Source organism: Gavia stellata, chromosome 9 (assembly GCF_030936135.1).
Source record: "Gavia stellata isolate bGavSte3 chromosome 9, bGavSte3.hap2, whole genome shotgun sequence".
Taxonomy (NCBI): domain Eukaryota; kingdom Metazoa; phylum Chordata; class Aves; order Gaviiformes; family Gaviidae; genus Gavia; species Gavia stellata.
The window spans coordinates 17,416,670-17,436,842 of NC_082602.1; the positions used below are offsets into that span (position 1 = coordinate 17,416,670).

The 20,173-nt window shown below is 40.9% G+C and overlaps 1 protein-coding gene across 1 annotated transcript in view; it reads left to right on the plus strand.

Annotated features, from left to right (window-relative positions):
- Positions 1-11,007: 11,007 nt before the first annotated feature.
- CAMK2G (calcium/calmodulin dependent protein kinase II gamma) overlaps positions 11,008-20,173 on the plus strand; it is a 152,199-nt gene continuing 143,033 nt past the window's right edge. The window contains exon 1 of the mRNA XM_059820850.1: positions 11,008-11,039. Within this exon, the coding sequence (XP_059676833.1) occupies positions 11,038-11,039 (2 nt within the window). The 5' untranslated portion in view covers positions 11,008-11,037. The remainder of the gene's footprint in view (positions 11,040-20,173) is intronic.

A 20,173-nucleotide genomic window follows, 5' to 3' on the forward strand; every position in this document is an offset into this window, starting at 1 on the left:
CTTCATGGTTGGCAGACTGAGTTATAAATGTTGATACAGAAGACTCACGTATTCTTTCACAGGTCTACAAGTACCACAAAGGAATAGGTGTCCTTGGCAGACAAAGGCAGTCTCACATTCTCTATCCATAATCCCTATAAAAATGTTAGACTATTTAGAATTACTGCCATAACTGTCCCACAGTTCATCCGATGTTCAGTCACATTAAGTTACCAGTCCTAACATTTAAAGTATAGTGTATGAAAAGAAGGAAGAAGCTGAGAATTTCCCTGAGAGTTTTGGGAATGCATGTCAATTTGCCCAATGCTTAGTGCTGTGTGCATATAGTGGGGAGAAGAGGTATTGTTTACAGCAGAGAATCCAAAGTCTCAGAATCACAGAATCATTAAGGTTGGAAAAGACCTTTAAGATCATCAAGTCCAACCATCAACCCAACACCACCATTCCCACTAAACCATGTCCTGAAGAGCCACATCTACATGTTTTTTGAACACGTCCAGTGATGGTGGCTCCAGCACCTCCCTGGGCAGCCTGTTCCAATGTTTGACCACTCTCTCAGTAAAGAAATTTTTCCTAATATCCGGTCTAAACCTCCCCTGGTGCAACTTGAGGCCATTTCCTCTCATGCTATTGCTAGTTACATGGGAGAAGAGACCAACACCTACCTCACCACAACCCCCCTCATGGTCTGTGTTCTCTTTTGGCTCTTTCTAGTCTGTCTCAGCTTAGGGAAGTCATAAGTATTAGTTATAAACAGATATAAGCAGTTATAAATTCCTGAGACACATTTGTGTTCAAATCTCTGGTGAATGGGACTTAAAACCTCCCCAGCTAACTTTAAGAGCTTTTTCCATAGTATTGCAGTGCTTGTACTAGCCCTCAGCTTCTGCATATTATACTTACTTCTTGTTTTCCTACAGCTAAAGATGAAGAAGAGTTCATCACTATTCTTTTTAGAGCATCCTATCATATATTAGAAGCCTTTTAAATTTGTGTTTCCTCACAGTCCTTCATAGTTGTCTCTTTTCCAGACTCTATCACCCCAATTTCTTCAACCTTTCCTTTTAGGTCATGTTTTCTAGTTGATTTATCATGTTGCCCTTCTCTGGACTTTGTCCAGTTTCCCTACATCTTTATTTTGTTTGTCTTTAAAGCAATACCATACTCCTCTTTACCAGCACTCAGAAGCATTGGATTTTCATCTCCCTTCTCTAATCCACAACAAAACTGATACTTTAGAACACGCTGAGATGTACCTTTTTTGTAGCCATCACATTATTGATCCCTATTCACTGTATGACATTTTGCCCAAATGCTTCACTGCTCTTTTGCTAGTAAGCAATTATTCTTCATTTTGAATTCATGTGCTTTCATTCTTCCTTCTCAAGGGTGGTAGTTTGCTCTTCTCTTTCATGAATTTCATCTTACTGTGTTCGAACTTTCTCTTATCCTAATCAAAATAATTTTGAAGTTTTACCCTGCTCTGCAGAGTGCTTGCGATTCTCCGCAATTTTGCACTGTGTCAGATGTTATAACTGTAATCTCCAACGTCATCCAAACTGTTAATGAAAACATTGGCTTGTACCAGGCCTGTGGGAACTGACTTAAATGGATTCTCCATTTGCCAGCAAAACACAGATGACTACTGTATGTATGCTTTTTCATATAGTAGGACTACCCTACAGCAGTGTCCATCTAGACTGTATTTCACTAGTTTCCTTATGAGAATATCATATGGGATTGTGCTGGAAATAGATCTATTACCTCTCTTTTGAGAGGTCAGTAGGTCTCCTGTACCAGGAAGGAAACATGGTTTGACATGATTTGTTACTGACAAAGCTGTGTTGGCTCTTGTTAGCAGGCTTTAGGCTTACCTGGGAGCAGAATGGATTTCTGCAATGAATCCAAACGAGATGTACTTAAGAGCAGATGCTACTCTAGTAGCACAGTGTGTGAGCTGAAGCCCCTTGTGCAGTTTGTAATTACATGACTAGGGAGGTACTGCTAAATACCTAGCAGCCACGCAGGACAAAACTGAAAATATATGGAGGCTGAGAGAATATTAAGGGGAAAATGTCCTTTTTGCTTAGCCTGTTCCCATTCCTGTGAAGATGTAGATTTTATAATCCCTGTTGGAGAGGATAGTGGGGGATATAAATAGCCTGACCTTCTTCAGTCATTATTGTATAGTCAGGGAGACCCTTTTGCATTCCCCCTTCTCTGTTAGCATCAGCTCAGTCTAGAGCTCTGCGGAGCTGCAGGGTGGCACAGAGACTTGGATTAACCAGCTCTGTGGAGCTCAGTGGGATCAGGATGGGAAGCAGTTCTGTGGGGGGTATGGACAGGACTGGGGAAGATCCCTTGTGTATATAGCACAGTGACTGCAGGGCCAGGAGGACTGTGGAGCAGCAAAACAAAGTGAACGTTAATAAATTCTTCTTCTTCGCTGATCTTCCAAAATTAAACATCATCTCAAATTTGAGATTACCTTATAATCAAGTCAGTATGGTATGAATGCACTATGTAATTAAAATGCATATTGCCTTGGTTTAAGAAATCACGCCTTTTCAGACCTGTGTATGTCACATGTGTTGGAAATGAAAAATCTGCTTAAATGCATTTCTGAAACAGGGTTTATGCATCTGAAGTATTTTAATTGGAAAAAAAAAATCTGCAGTATTTATACTTCATCATGACACTGTGTAATCCTGGCAGTTTTAGGAATTTCTCCTCAAATTCTTGTTTATCACCTATTGACCATGGTAGAGTAGAAACAATGTTATTATTTTTAGCACCTCGCCTACACAGCCATGCAAATCTGGAGGATAAAGTTGTCAAAACTCCTGAACATCAATACCAAGGAGTCAGGCTGTTAATGCTGCAACAGATGGAGAAGTGCCAGCACTGTCACTGACATTACGGCAGCCAGACATTCAGGGTAAAAGTAATTTATTGTAGAGTGGCTACAATGCAGTGAGCAACATAGGTAGTGCAGAGGGTTTATATTTGGGGAAATTTTTGTTGCCTTCTTCCATATTTACTCTCGCAGTCATGACAGCTAAGCAAAAACAGGAGGTGAGAAAATAAAACAGCTCAATGAAGGATTAATAAGATTTTTTTAAGTCTTGTCCATATTCAAGTTTTTTATTCATAGCTCCCATTCAAAAACCCACTTGTTGCTTTCCAGCCATCCTTTCTTTTGAGAACAGACATTGGATCATCAATGACTTATTTGGAAATATCGCCCCACCATCTTTTCACAGTAGAGATTCTCTATTTCTTGTTATTACCATTGTGTGATTGATCTCCTTAGGCACAGGCTGTCACTTCTTTCCACAGAAATGGGGAGGAAGAGGTGAAATCACTACACATTTGAACCCCCTCCCCATCCCCTGAGAATATTTTTTTACAGGAAGAGCTGGCAGCATTACAGAGTTTTTAGAATTTTTCCTTTCCATATGGCTTGAATCAGACCTTGGCCAAGATAACCCAGCCAGTAAAAACAAGCTATTGTAATAGAAATGCAGCTGTCGGATGTATCATTAGGCCATGAGTGGCATTGTAGGTGGTGCTTCTAATTAATTGGTCTATTATTTCACTGTTAGTAAAGAGCTTTGGGCTAAGGCTTAGGGAACATGCCCTTTAAGGGACCATGCCTCCTCCCATGTGCAAGTCTGTTACATTTACCAAGAGACCGTGCCAAATTTGCTTGACCTAAGTTTTGTCATCCAAACCATTGTCCACGCACTAGTGGTCATTGCTAGTTCTGACATCAGTGTGTTACTGAGAAGAATCCACATTCTGCAAACATTGCAACAGACCTGGGCTTAGATGTGTTAATGATGCGGTAGCCCCTTAATAACAGCACAGTAGAGGACAGGCTAATAAAGAACCTGTTACTGGGTAATGCAGTCAAGCTCAGTGTAGCTCTAAAAGAGCATTGATACATATGTTGCATTTTAACGGTTTGGAGGGCTTTTTTTTTCCTTTCCGCAAGTGAATGTTACAACGATGGGCCTATCTTAGTGCTGGTTATTTGCAGTGGGAAGGAGATAGAACCATCAAACCAGAGAAGAGCCAGCATGGCAGAGCACTAGATTGAAGAGCTCTAGGAGGAAGTGTTCCTTCCTACAGGCTGCCAAAGCTGGTGCTCCAAGCGAAGCACGTGTCTCTCTCAGAGATAAGTGGAAGTGGTCTGCAGGGGAAGTGATGTGTCTGTCACAAGTTTGAAAGTCCAAGGATTTGACTAGTAGAGTTTGAGGACTGCAGCTGGCAGATCAGAACTATTCTGCAAAATTCGGTTTCTAATTCACTGCATTGCTCAGATTGCCTTTGTTTGTTCTTTACCTTCTGAACATGTCACAATTCTTACCTGCATAGGAAAGTCAGAGGTTCTGCTCCCAAACCCAGTTACAAGGCACTAGACTCCTGGGAAAGGAGTAAATTAATCAATTAAATCAGTCACAATCAAGCCATGCAAGCCACTCCTTTCTCTTGAGGCTGAATACATGGAATTTGAAGAATTCCCAAAATTAGCTGCCCAGCAATGTTGCACCCCCACGTCCACATCAGCAGCACAGACCCAGGGAACACTAGAAGGGGGGAAAACTGATTTTAATTTCAGAAATTATGAAAGTTACAACAACGAAAGCAAAATTTGAGTCAATTTTGAGTTCATGCCGGCTCAAAGGCTCAAAGTCTGGTCATATTTAATAAAACCTTGGAAACATTTGAGTTGTTACATAGACACCACGTCATGAAGTGGGCCCAAAGGAGTCTGTGTAGTAACTCAGTCTTCTCGCCTGGCTGGATGCTCCTATGAGCTAACTATGAGGGAGCAGCAAGCCACCCTCCAGTTTGTCAGTATTGCCAAATTGCACAATTTCATGGCAAGACTTTCTACGGTTGCTGTATTACTTCAAGGTTCCTTGGTGTATCGGAGCAGTGGTGAATCTCAGTTACATGTTTTTACCTTCATGATTATTGGAAAAAGTCTTGAAGCATGGATTCAGATAGGAAATCATAGGACCCACAAAATATTGTATTTTGAAAATGTCATTAATTTAAGCAAGATCTTTTTTTAAAGCATTTGAGGTGATAATTTTGCTCCCTGTGGTCATTATCAGGCTCCTGATTGATGCAGCATATGATAAACTATATCACAGCAGGATAATGCCATGTCATGATAAAGTAATGATGCAAACTCTTGCCAACTTTGACTGCAAATTTGAACTGCGGATCTGTCTTCCTCTCTTGGGCATTGGTCAGTAGAGCCGGAGAATGAGTTGACAGGGACAAATCTGTTTTTCTATGGATTTTGGTTAATTTTTTGTAAATCCCATTTCAAATTCAAAACCACCAACATTCGTATAAACGTGTTCCCTGAAGTCCTGGCTTCTGCAGCAATGTTTTTCAAGAACAGGCATCCTCTAAAGTGCTTATAATCAACAGACACCGCAGTGAGTCGCCAGTATGATTCACTGACCTAGTTGTAGTGCACGGGATTCTAAAAACGGGGCCAGATTTTCCTCTGCCATAGGGAGAGGCATGCTGACTGTCAGCTTCATAACACCAAAATGAGGGACATGGCCCTGGATGGTGGATACTAGTAGGAACACACAGCCTGTCCTCAGAAGTTGCTCCACAGGCTGAAGTTAAATGAGACTGCCACCAGCAGCAACAGAATCTTTACAGTCCTGAGCATACTGACCAGTGCTCTATCACCACCGACAGTAGCCAGTGTTATCATTACATTTTCCAGGGTACGGACAGTTATGGACACAGCCAGATGGGGCTGTCAGGCAGGTCATACAGTTGCAGTTCAACCAGCTATTCATCTATAGAGCTTTTCTTAGTGTTACAGTACAGTGACGGAGTGAGCGTCCTAGGCCAGCTATTTAAACGGCAGACTTACCCAAGAAAACCCTTATCTGGTCACTCTCCCCCTTATCTATCACTTCTCCTTGTAAATATTTCTAAAACAATGGGCAAACATTTTGTCAGTTCCAGAGTATGTTTGGAGTCAGCAGAATTTTGATGTAAACTAGGGGGTTGTTTACATTCTGTTTACTCATATCCAAGCTTGCATCCCACTAGGAACTGGATGAACCGTGTTACACAAACACTGTGGAAAGACCACAATATTCCAAACAGGAAAATGTGCAATGAAAAAAAGCAATGTGGAAACGTATAGTGAAAATGTATGAATTGAACAGGCAATGTACCAGAAACTGCAGAGCACTTTGGTGTGAGAGAGACCATGAAAAGAGATGAGGCTGGCCAGTAGAAGGAAGAGGCTCACAGAAAAGAAGAGACAGTGGAAAAGAAGGAGCTTAGCTGCAGAAGTAGTCAAAGGGTGAATGTTACAGTACGGTGCCCATTCACAGACTAGCTGCTCAGAGCTTGACCACCAAATTGCTAGACAGTGAACTCAGTGAATCACACAGATTGGAGCAACCAGATGTCATAATAATTAATTCCAACTGTACAGTAATTGAAAACAGCATAGAAGCAGCAATTTCTTGTTGACAACATTAATACAACATCATATTTAGATGAAAAAGCCTCATGTTTTATAGTTCTGGGTGATACAAAATGATTAAATACTTCTAAAGGAAAGAATAAAATTCTAGATTCTGAGAGGTTCTCATAGGTTTTGCTATGAGACGAGATTGTAGCCTTTGCATATCTCAGAAGGGACTAGCTCAGCATCCGTAATTCTAAAATACCCCTTTGAAAGCATGTGTCCATGTATAAGGCAGGGCTTCTTCACAGGCACGTATCTGTCCATTATGAAGCAATAATTTCAAATCCTCTTTAATAAAATATTTTGAAATTTTATAAAGGAACTCCAAGAACTTTGCCATGGGAATGCTCTGCTTCTTTTATGTCAGTGCTAACTTTACTGCTTAATGTAATTATCCTTGAGGTAAATGATTCTTAGGCTGCTTTTTTCTTATTTAAAGGTGATATTTTTATATGCAACTTGGGGATTTAAATGCCCAAATTGCATTGAAATGCCTTAGGGCAGAGCATACAGTTCCTGTAAAAACTGTTACCTCTATTAGTATCTCCTATGTTCATAAGATCCAAAATGTTGCTTCCTATCTGTACATTCCCTTTCTGTTTCTCATTTTATTTGGATGTAGCTTCTCATCTGTATATTCCTATTCTATTTCTCATTTTAATTGGAGGATTTTAAAAATAAGGAAGACAAAGTTTGTGCTTATTGATGTGCATAACTGTGCATGAAGGGTGCTGGACCTTCCATTTTTTTAGGATGAGAGCCTTTCCGTAAAGTAATAAGACAATCGTTTGCATCTGATCTATTATGTTCAGCTCTTTTAGTTGAGTAGCAAATTATGGTTCCTCAGGATACCACAGGAATTTAATTAAGTGGAGCTACTTTCTTTACATGGTGCAAATGAGAGCAGAATTTACGTGCAGTTGAGAAACAATTGAGAGACATTTTCTTCATTGGAAGAAGGATACTATCACTTTTAAGATTTTTATGCAGTTAATTGTAGATAAGTTAAGAAATTGTTCATTAAAGATGTAATTGTTGTAATTCCACTCTTTTATCCTCTCTAGCATTTTAAATGGAAATGTCGTAACTTTGTTTTACAGTTCTTATGTTTGCTGCAAGAAAGTGAGGAAATGAAACAGAGGATTAATTAAGGCATTAGTTTTAATGAGGGTTTGGGGGGGTTGGTTAATTGTTGGGTTTTTTCAGCACAATTGATACTTGGTACCATGAAAAAAACCAAAACACAAAACACAACAAAACCCCAAACAACCCTCTAGCACTTAGGATCTTTCATGTAATAACAAGCACATCTTCTACAGTTCAGCACTTGTAAGCAACCCTAGAATAGCAAACCTGTGCAAACAACTTGGATCTTCTGAGAAACTTTGAAGTAAAAAGTTATTTTCTGCAAAACTCAGCACTCTGTGACCATTCAGACAATGGCAAACCAATGTTCTCAGCTCAGCACTTGCCTGCTCTTCTGCAATAATAAGACAGTGTGAATGTATGACAGAAGAAAACCACTTAGACAAAGATTTCATTTCCAAGTTCACAAGGAGTGAGTAAAAACAGATTTTGTCATTTACAAATAAATTTTCTTATATATAGAATAAAGTGCAAAAGGTGATACCTGGGCTTTTGGTATGCTGCAATACTCATAGTTAGTACGGGAAGATGTGATTTTTTTTTTTTTTTTTTTTTTACTTTCCTTGCCAAAATCCTGAGGCCACATTAAGCAAGGAAGGGCGAGGCAGGCTGGGATAACTGGCAAGCAGTGATTAAGGATTTGCTCCTTTTCACAACAACTTTGGGGATGTAATTCTACTGTTCACTCAAATACTTTCAGGGCGCCTTTCTGGCTTTTAGCAGTATGCTGCAGGAAACCATTTCAACTTGTGCTGCTTGTATAGCAGTGTGACAGGGACAGCTAGACTAACTGCTCAGGTCTACAGATTTGTGTTCCGTCCCCATCCTTTTCCTGGTCTGAAATATGACTCTCCTTTTCCCATATTCTCTCTCCTCATTTCTGACTCATTCCCTGTTTCTTTTTATATACAGAAAGGAATGATTCCAGTGCAGGAGAGGTCAGAGCTGCTTCTGCAACTTTGCGCTGCTTGCACAAAGGCAGTATGTAGATACCTCTCATTCACACAGTGCTATGCAGACTTGGGGAACCAAAGTATCTGGCTCACAGCAGATTGTTTTCCTACAATATTCAGCCTTTCTGTATGTCTCGTCTTCTCCCGGTGGCACTGGGGGAGGGGAGGCTGTGCCTGGAGGGAGAACAGAGCAGCTGGATTGGCATCTGTCATGTGGCAACAAAAATAGAAAATCACCATTATGATTTCAGCCACAAAATCATTATATAACCCTGACTTATACAAGATTCAAGTTTTTTTCCTCATGCTCATGAAAGTGACCTTTAATGACGGTTTTCTGGTCAAATAAACACCAAACTTTTGGAAAAGGAAAGTCCAGTTACGTACGTACTGAATGTTCTCAGCCCTGACATAGAGCTGGGAATCTATCTAACAACTGGATTAATGATGAACCATCATAGTCAGAACCTGTTTTACAAACTGAAGTTAGCCTATGGAGTATTTGTCAGGCATTTAACCAGAAAAAGGCTGGAAATTCATCTGGCACACAAGCAGCCTTTGTTCAGCAAACTGCTGACATGTTCCTTCAGGCAAATTTTTCCTTTGGCTCAATTAGCTAAGCAAATAACTATGCAGAGTGCTTACTCCTGGGTTTGCAAATCTGAATGACATTTATTTCCTTTACAGGTGCACTGTGTATGTGAGTATGTCAAGACAAGATGAAAGTCTCAGTCTTTGGGACTTTGTTTTTATTCAGTAAAGCTCAGGTTCTTTGAAAAAGGGGAACTCTGGTTCTGAGTTATCAGCAGGACTACTGGTGGTCACCACTAGGTGGTTAAGAAACACTTTTGATGGCACTGAAGTCCTAGTCATATTTTCATGCCCTTTAGACAAGGAAACAAAATTGAAATCAGGGACTCAGGGTATTTCAATTCCAGACTCCTGATGGAGGATGCTAGCAAGCTAGAGGGCACTTGGCTGTACCAAGTAACTTATGAATACACACCAGTTGTCCGATAACTATAAGGCTATGGCCTATTGCAAATATGGCTTTGGAGAGCCCTGTAATAGTATAAGCTATAAATTATGATTTAGGGTTCCTTTAATAGACAGTGTGTGCGAGTGTCCAGTAGTGAGCTAGCTCCTGTACAGTCAGAGAAAATAAAACCACTTTTCTCGGGAAAAATAATGTAATTCTCTCTGTATGCCTTTTAGGAATTTGCAAGGGAATGCCAACAGAAGTAGAGCTGCCTCCCCTTTTCTGAAATATCTTAGTATGTTGTTAGCTCTACCTTAGACATCAGCTTTGTCCAAAGGTGTCCAGTGGAGCCTTCATTTAAGTAAGTCTTGAAGTGCAGTCTGCAAGTATTTGGCAAATTGTTAGTATAGGTTTTTCTTTCTTGGCTAAAATCCATATTCTCCTTTAACCCAAGTTGCTGTTTTTAAGTTTTTAATGATTACCACTATATTATAGAGACTTTTTCAGTGATGTAGCAACTGTATACTCTTTTTCTGAAAGTGTCCGGTGTACTTGATTTTTTCACATAGTGTTTCACAGACTCATTAATTCAATCCCACCTTCTTTGCCATTAGGAAATGTATATATTTCCATGTTACAGGTGCAGACACTGGTGGGAGGGATGACACTTCCGAAGCTTGCAGAGGAAATCAGTAGCAGAGCCTGAATGAACCCTTAGTTCTCTGGATGTCTGATCTTGCATTTCAGTTGGGAATCCAGGACAGCATCTCAGAATACAAGGGGCAAAGGGTCACCTTCCAGTAGCTGCTCTTGCAAGTGCATGCTCCTGCACTGAACTCCTCTGGAGGCTGAAATAAAATGAAGAGCCTGAGTCTCTTAGATGCCTTTGAGAACTGCAACCCAGAAACACATTCTTCATCGTAGGGCTGTTTTCTGGCAGCTGGTTAAAACCAGCACAAAACTACAGAAAGCCATCCATTGTCTGTTGGTAGGAGAAACTATAGGTATTTGATGGGCTGGATTTTGTAGCTAATCTGTGGCTTTCTAGACTCATTCTGATTTTTGCTAGAGAGAGAGTGAGGCATAATAAGTTACAGATGGGACATGCTTTTTTTCCTACTTTGAAAAAAAATTAGGAGAAGTGAGCTTGAAAAGATTTGTTGTTGTTACACTGTGTTGTTAACGAGGCAGTGAAAAGCAGCCAGAACAGGGAGAGAAACAGAACCTTGCCCTAATCAGCCTGCATAGGCTGTCTTGGTAAGTCTCATGAGCTAGGGATTAATCTGGGACCTCCTCACTCCACACCATGCAGGTGATTCTGTGACCACTACAGACCTGCCTGCGGCTGCTTTTGGACGTTGGCAACACCCAGTTGCTGTTCACAAGCCTGAGTGATGCTCTGACTTGCCTGGGCCTATGTCTCATTCTGCAACATGTAAGTTGTGCATGTATTGTGCAGCTCATTGCCCCAGCTTACTTCCCCTGAATTCCCTTCCCCATTGCCTTTGGTGGCTCAGAGTGGCAGAGTTGAAGTCAATGAGACTGTCTAAGGAAGGAACTGGTCATGTCTGCCTTTCCTGTTAAGCTTTTTCCCTTTTACAGTTACAATAGACCTATTAACACATTAGAGAGAGCTGTGGAGTCGTTTGCTGTTACAGAACACTTGCGCACACTGTAATTGGGATGTTTCCCAACACCCTTGTCAGGCAGGCAGAATGATTGTGAAAACATGCCTGGGTCTTACAAGGGGATTTTTGCCTGTTTAGCATCACAAATCAACGTCCCTATTAAGGTAGACAGGGAACAGAATGGTTTCAGAAACCATTTTGAAAGTTATGAGCAAAACAGGAAAGCAAATAACAAAGAAATGAGCACGTACTAATGCAGACATGCCCCACATCCAGGTGAGAGGAGTTAACAATTAAATAGGTGGTGTGAACTTTGAGGAAGGACTCCTCAAAGGTTCTACGTGGAAGCTGAAGACATTTGTGAATCTGGAGACATCCCCATCGCATGAGCAAAGGAGAGTGCAGATCACTGTCTCCTCTTGGGACTGGAGAGACAGACTGAGAGCTCTTTGGAAAGAAAACAGGCTGTGATGAAAGCAGAGCTTGGGGATGCATACATGAAACAGGACAGTGGTTTGCAGAAAGTCGGTCATGCTGGCTTTTGCAGAGCTTGGTTTGGATGTAGACACACCAGTCAGCTCCCTAAGGAGTACATGGAGAGAGAGGGGTAGCAAGCAGGATTGATCCATCAAGGAGGGAAATGGTCTTATCCTCTATCTTGCTCCACAGACACTTCACCACATTTCTCCAGTCTACTGTACCCCACGTACCCTGCCTTTCATGAACCCCTACCTCCTTCTTGGTTGTGTGAAAGGACCACACAAACAGGCAAGGTATGGCTGAAGGGAAAACGACAAATGAGCTGGGATCCACATCCAGGAGAGACTAAGTCTAAGTCCACCTTCCTGTATTTCTATGTCATATCTTACTGGTTTACACCTGCTTTTCATGGTTTTGTTTTCTACTGAATGTTAGCTCTTCCCCAGCTGCAGTTGCCTTTTAGCAGATTTCTCATAGATGCCCACATTGCTCAGTCTATTTGGCCAAGCTGTTCTTTGATCCTGGCAACATCCAAACTCCAGGGTCATGGAAGTCAGCACTTCCAAGTTACTCACTATCTTTACCTGTATCTCTGTTAAAAGAACTGAGATTACAGGGTTGTGGGGAGAGAAGACAATGGTAACATAATGGAAACTAGACAGAAATCCTGCTTTCTCTCATACATTTTGGCAACCTGTTGTGGCTCTTTTTCCAGCTCTGGCTATCTAAGGAAGTCACCCTAGCAATGAGAATTTAATTCTGACTTGTAGGCTGGCCATCCTGTGTCCTGAGATCTAGCTAAAGAAGAGGCCTTATAATCCACTTTCTCTTTGCAGTGTAGAGTATTGCAGCTCTATGTGGGAACACCTATTCCTTTCCTTTGGTTATTGGAGACTTATTGGCTGTTGGGTTGAGAAAAGCTTGAACAAGCAGATGTGTTAAGGTAGGTGTGGTTGTCTCATCTGGTCAGGCTTTTCTGACCAGAAAATACTGAGGACCAACCTTCTTTTTAGTGTGTGAGACAGTAGAAGCTGTCTGGCTTGACTCATGGGTTTGACAGAGGAGTTAGTAAGTTTACCTGAGGACATTCTGAAACATCATGAGACTTGCAGTAGCTAAATATAAGGCAAGTCAGTCGGTGCCACCCTGGGAAACAGAACTAATGGGTGGTGTGGTACAGAGATAGCAGAGCCTGCTGAGAAGAGGCAGACAGACTCTCCCACTGAATTCTTGCAAGGTGTGAAGGCAGTCACGCTCACCCACAGTTGTAGAGCTGTGCCTGGAGCTGATATCCAGTATCTGTAGGACGTCAGGGAGGTGAGGAGGAATGATAAGAAGATACAAGAATTAATAGGAAAAGGAATACAGATAGTTGAAAGCTGAGAGTTTAAAGGGATTCCAGAGCACTTAGGATTTTCCATCTTGAACCTGGGATGATTCTTACTTGAACTCAACACACATCAAAATAGCCAGAAAACAGACTTCTGCTGGTCTCCTTTTGGACTAGATATTGATTCGACTAGCTAGCCCATAGCAACAATGCTGTAGTACACATAGGCCCAGATGTTTTCTGACAATAAAACTGTAGCTTGCTAAAGCTTAAGGAGGAAAGATGAGGGGTCTTCTCTAGGAAGAGAATGGTTGTGTCCTGCAAGAGATGTGGCTTAATGCAGCTGGAGAGAATTAGCCATCCTGAGTATCTGCTATGCAGAATAAGCCAGTCTCAGCACCAAACAGCAGCCTCCAAAGCTGGTACTGTATTAAGCTTCTGTTTGTCACAGGTGCAAGAGATGTGTTCGAATTTTAACCTGCCTCAGATCTGGCCTCCAGTTATGGATGTAGAGGAACTGTGTTTTGGAACTTGACCTTACCCACAGGTAACTCTCTTTAACTGAATGGTTTAAGAATGTAACTAGTCTGGCTACCTCCGAAGGTCTTGCTGTGCATATATATCTCTTGAAACTGACCTTTAATGTCTCCTTAAATTGATTCTCGTCTATCAAATTGGGCTACCGGTGCTTCCTTTCACCCACTACTTTCTTTACTTTTCTTTCTTATTTAGAACCTGAACTCTGTGGGGTTTACATACTCTTGGCTAGGGCACAGCACTTCAGCTTCTTATCAGCACTTCCAAAGCTTAAGGGAAGAAACAGAAATGTGCAGCAACACGAGCATGTGTGTGGATACAATACCGTCATCGGTGAAGGCTCACATAGCAAGGCTTGTTCTTTCAGTGACCCCAGAAAAGGCATGACCATCACAGCTTGCAGGTGGGACTGTCACCAAAAGAGCACAAGAATTAATTTCTGCCTGATATTTCTAGTGCCTGATCACTGAGCTGCACGAACAAGTCACACAGAAAGCAGCTTCTGTAGTGGAACATAAAGCATACTAATTTCCTAAATCTGAAAAGACATATTTTTTATTATCTTTTGGGCCAGACTTGAACTAGGGGAGATCTCTTGAAATAGAAATAAAAAAATCAACTAAGTATCTGAGTATCATGTGACATCTGTTTTCAGCAAGCTGCCAGGGGGTGGGGAGGCTCCCATGTTAGCAATCGCATGAAAATTACAATATGCAATGGCAGCACCCACAGAATATCCATCTCCCTGTAGAAACTGGTTTTGCTGCTACAAGCACATTCATGTTGAGATCATTATCTACTTAACAGTTCTTGATTCCTTGTACTTAAGAGGATACACCATATCTGTTTTGAAGGTGGATGGCAGAGAATATGAAGACTGACTTTATATACAGGTAATTTAAAATAATATAGCACATTTATTTTAAACTGGAACACCAATAGATTTTATATACACCATCTTACACCAGAATCACTCTATCCACCCCTTCTGGAGTTAGAAGGAGCAATATTACAGACATAGAAGATAAAATGAAATTCTTCTGTATGATAGAAATACATATTTTAGAACAGCTGTTATTCAGGACTAGCCATATCTATGGCCTTTTCTTTCAGGCCTCTCCAGATCTAGTTATTTGAATGACCTCAGGTCTTGTCTTCTTTCTGGGTAAAACCATGTTTCAAAGGTGTTTTCAATCTATAGTTCCAGCCATCATTGTTCTTCCAGCTTTTTGTTTGGAAGTGAGCTGTGATTTTTTGATGGTACAAGGACCCAGAAAAACTTACTTGTTACTTATGCATCTAGAGGACAGGAGTCACAGAAGAAGGGCAAAACAATAAAAGGCCAGCATGCAAATTATTCTATTAAGTGCTTAGCACCTTCCTTTGCACTGAGGCAGGCCCCACTTATCCAAGTGTCACTACTCATGGGGAAGCAAAATTTCAGCTCTTGCCTCTCCTATTCTGGACAGATCTTCAAAAATTCCATTAACAACTGCATATCCTGTAGCACTGTTCCACTGGATATGTGTGGGGCTTGATGAGAGACCTTTGACACCTGTTTTGCTATCAGTTATCTGAAATCTTTCACCTTTTTCATGTGGGTATATGAAACTACCATCATTAGATTTAACTCTTAGCACTTTGCAAGCAATGCAGTAGCCATCAAACAAACAAGACAGTCGGATAATGATCACTGATAGCACCCAGGTGCTTCACAGGGAAACTGCAGCAAAATTTATTATTATCTCTTGCCTTACCTTTATGGTTTTGCCTGGAGGCCAGTGCTGAAATCAGGCTTCCAGCCTGCCAGGAAATTTACAACTACTTGCTAAGTCACCTTCCCTGCCCTGAAGAATTTCTATTCTAAAAAGGCACTCTTTTCATTTTATAGACAGAAAGGTGATGCATAAACCAAATCCAGAGTTAGATTTTGCAGCAGGTTGATGCTGACTTGCCTGATGTCTTGTAGAGCATCTACGAGAGAATCAGAAATGTTTTCTGGGAATACCATGAGTTTCAGCCCTGTGCCTTTCTTACGCAACCTGCTTTATAGGCCAGAAAGACATGGAGTAGTGAGTGACTTGAAGTTTTTAAGTCATCCTAGTCAGTGGGGGCACTTATGATTATGAAAAACACGCCAAATTGCAGATACAATGGATATGCAAAATCCCATCCAAAAAACCTTTTAGAAGTTGGTATCTGATTTCAGTTCTCATAAGAATGAATATTCTACCAAACATGTTTTCAATGGAGATTAGATTGGGTTTTGCTCTGTGTTTTCTTTTTTCCTTTTTTTTTTAAATCTTCTATTGAGGAGAAAAACTCTCATGGAAAATCATGCAGTTTATTTCATCTGTGTGAGAAAGGGCAGGATGTTTTGCTGGTTAATTCATCATGTGTGAAAAATAAAACGTTGCCAAAGCCTACATTGAACATACTTCCTTAAGAAAAGCAGGTTAAATTACATTAAGCCTCAAGGGGTTTTAGTCACTGTAGAAAAGTCAGGCTATAGTTTCTACTATACCAGCAGGTTGGAATGCCCATACTTGTCCAGAATATCACTTCTCTATTATATTGCTTTGTGAATTTTATTTAACATGCTAGTCTCTGATTACAAAATGTTTTTTTCTCTTTTCTTTTTTTCTTCTTTTTTCCTATGTGTGGAGATTTCTTGAAAACTCATCTAAAATCCTTTTAGACAATATTTTATCTTTCTGTCTACACATATCGAAAGCTTGAGCCAGAATTCCTTAAGTCTTCTGAAATATCTGTACATGAAGGGAGCAGATAGTGATGAACTGGAAAAATGCAGAGGATTGATAACATCTCAAGTAGTTCTCACATCTTTATTTTGCTGGGACATGAAACATGAAATGGTACTTACAACAAAAAGTTAGGCATCTGAAGGTGACCTGTGTTCATCACTCAAGTTGTTCAAAATTTTTATCAGCCCTCTTGATGCCCATTTTACAGATGTAACCTTCCATCTTGCAGACAATGCATATGGTGCACTCAGTAAATGTACTTACTACTTAGAAGAATGGTGCTTGCCTCTGCAGACATTCGTATGAGTCATCCCCATGATTTTAGTGCAGATTTTCATGAAGCACCTGCATGACAAAAAGTTGGTAGAATCAGCCTTTAATTCCTGAATTAATTTTAAAATTTCTTTAGGATTTTCCAGGGTGAAAAAGGCTCTAAAAAGACAGAAATACAAATAAGTCATCAGCAGTGAAATGTGGCAGTTGCAAGTTTTATTATTTGAATGCTGACAGGTCATTTCCCCTTTGCCTCTTGCATAGAGTGTAATATTATCACCAGTCAGCACCAACCATTTGGCTTGTCAGCAGATGGGCAGGGAAATCACACATCAGGCAGGGAAAGCTTCTTTGTTTCTTTCCCAGGGAAATCCATGACAGGAAACAAAGGAAGAAATTATAAACGATGATAAAATAAGATAGAATCATCCACTCAGGAATTTTGTTCTCTTTTCACTGGGCGATGAGAACAAAGGCTCAATGTTTAGCTGCTCTGATCTCAAGAGAGCCAAGTCAGTTCTCTAACCGAGCACCGGGGCTTTAATGGTGACTAAAAGCAAACGCATAGAATGGTTATGTTCCAAGGGGAGGACAAGTGGAGCAGGTTGGGATGGGCTACATCTCCAGCAGCTGTGAAGCACTATTAAAGAATCCCCCTTTTCAGATAAAGGTTTGGCTAGAAATTAGGCTTTATTCTCGGTGTGTGTCAGTCTGACCTATGAAACAAGGTGCAGCACTTCAAATGCACAAATATGTCACTGGACGTTAACAAAGCCCTTAATTGTACAGTGGTTAGGGAATTACTGCATCGCTAGGAGCATGAAGTGCTCAGTAATATCCCACAGCTGTCTGAAGAAACCTTTGTGCTACTGCCAAAGAGTTTGTGGGGACATTAAAACAAGCAGTGAATTCTCAGCAAAAAATTAGGCTGAACTCCTTTACTTATAAGGAGTGGCAATGTTTCTGGGCTCCAAATCTGGGCAGTCCTGCTCTGCTGTCCATGCCAGTAAGAGAGGAGGGCTCTTAGATCTTTTATCTGTTCCAGCTTTTGAGGGGATGCAGATACCTCTTTGATCCCTGCATTATATTGCTGTGTCTTGGCCATTTATGGTGTGTCTTGGCCATTTATCTCATCTCCCTTTCAAATTCATTTGCATGCTTGAGTCCTTACGTAGACAAACTTCAATGGCTGGAGGTTGGACTCCAGGGAAGTGATAAGTTATCAGATGCAAGGGACATATCCTCATTGGATGTGATCTTAAAATTTTGAACAAAGCATGAAACTAGAGGAGAGAGAAACTTGTGACATGCAGACAACTTTTTTGAAACATAACAGTTTGTTTTATTTTTAATGGCAAGAAGCCTATGATTTCCAGTCTGGCTAGTGTAGAATGGGAAGGTCGCACATGTATGGAACGAAGGGATTTCATTTTGGAGACAGGGTTGAAGAGTTGTGCTAGTTAACCTAAGACAGTAATATCAAGCAAAGTAGGAAAATGTTATAATCTAGATCAAAATTGTTTGCTACCGTCTTGTTTTGCTGCTTTAGGTAAGTCAGAATTTTTCAGTTTCTCACTGTACATATCCATTTAGTGGACTATAAAGCTTACTTACCACCTGGACATGCTGTGTAGTTTGACGAATGACTATGTGAAGAGCATGCCGCTGTACAAGGTAGCAGATGTTTTAGATGTGCAAAGCCAAAGGTGTTTTTAACAGAGGACTGTCTGAACATCCACGCTGCTAAGGCTTGTATTTGTTCCCTTTGTAAATCTTTTTTGATAAACACATGTGCAAGTCTTTAGAGTCAGCCATTCTCTGAAATAATTAAGAACTAAATTTTGCAATTTAGGGGCCAAATGTTGTGATGCAATAACCTGACAGTTGTGTCAACAGCACTGTCAATCACCAAGCATCAGCCCTGGGAAGGCCAGGTGGTGTTCCCTTAGGGTTATTGCTGCACAGGATTAAAAAAAAAAAGAGCTCTGCAGGGCAGAACTGTTTTAGCAAAGTAGCCTTTAATTATATGCCTCTATCCAATTTTGGCTCCATGCTGTCTTTTTCAGGCCTGCCACTCCTTGCTGACACATTACCAGGTCACCTCCGCTTCCGTGCTTTTGCTCTCTCTTTCCCAGGCAAGACACCCGCCAGGTCTTTTTGGACAAGTGGCATTCAGAGAGCCTAAGAAGGTCTCCTCTGCAAACCGGAACTATTCTTCAGCCTGATAGAAATCTACTAAAACTGCTGGAAATTTTTAACTGCTTTTAAGGGCCATCAATGCAAGTACTACACATATTCATATCCGTTTGTGGAACAATACATATGGCTGCTTGTGAGTCAGAATGAATTTTCTTGGCAACCAACAACGTTCAGGAGGTGAATTTGCCAAACCCTGAGTTATTCAATGTCCTTCTGTCCCTGGGGCATTTTAACCTCTGCAGCCAGAGACTCTTGAATGAAGTGTTTGGGTCGGGCAGCATTCTTATTGAACAGGAAGATGGCCTCTCCTCTGCCAGTTCGCAGTGCATTTCCCGCTCAATTCTCTGGCACCACTCACAGAAATAATTGGTAAAGTGGCCTTACCTTGCTTGCATAGGTTTCTGTTGTCTGTGGCATGAGTACCGCTGGGAAAAAAGCACCAAAATGCAGATGCACTTTTGGAAACTCTCTCCCAACTTATCAAACATCTTCACCTTCAGTTTGTTTCCTATCAAGTTTTGCATGAGTTCCAGAGGAAAAAGTAGGAGTGGACCTCACCTTATAATGTGACTGATAACGTGGCTCTGAGCAGCTGCAGCTAAATAATTGCCCTGGGAATGAATAGCATGGTGAGTATGTGGTTTTAGGAGGAAATGGTTCTATGTTTCCTTTCACACTGCTTTCCAACAGGATGATCTTACTTTCCTTCATTGTATTTATTGCTGATTAAAGGCTTCCTTTATAGGATGGCTTATCTCCTTCGTCCCTTAAGTAGTATTTAACCTTCAAGGAGCTAGTTTGTTGCAGATGGGAAGACACAGATGTATTGCAAGTACATTCTTCTGTCTGGGGCTTTATGAATACAGAGTAACAGTATATGAGAATATGCTGAATACCTGGTAATGTGCCAGTTATATTTGGAGCTCTCAATCTGTTCTGTGCATGGAAACCAACCAGAAGACCAGGTCTACTCCCACCTTCTACTCTGCTGGGAAGAAAGTTGGTGGTGCAGATAATTTAATCCAAATCTATTCATGAAAACTTAATGGAATTGTAAGGAAAGAGGATGCAGCCACATCAACATTCTTTGGGCTTTACTGTGTCTGAAATTGAAATTTGAGCCTTAATGTTATAGGGGAAGGATATCTCTAATGAGAAAAGCAATGACTGAGTCCTTTTCTTCTGCAGAGACTGAGAAACTCTGGCTGCAGGCTAGCACCTTTGTACACAACTGTCAATGTAAAGGTGAATGTGTTTGACGGTGCTGATTCACATGCTATGCGATACGCATTCCAGTTTCGTTACTGACAGTGGCTTGAGTAAGTGACTTTAGAGAAACCACAATCTCTGTGCTCAA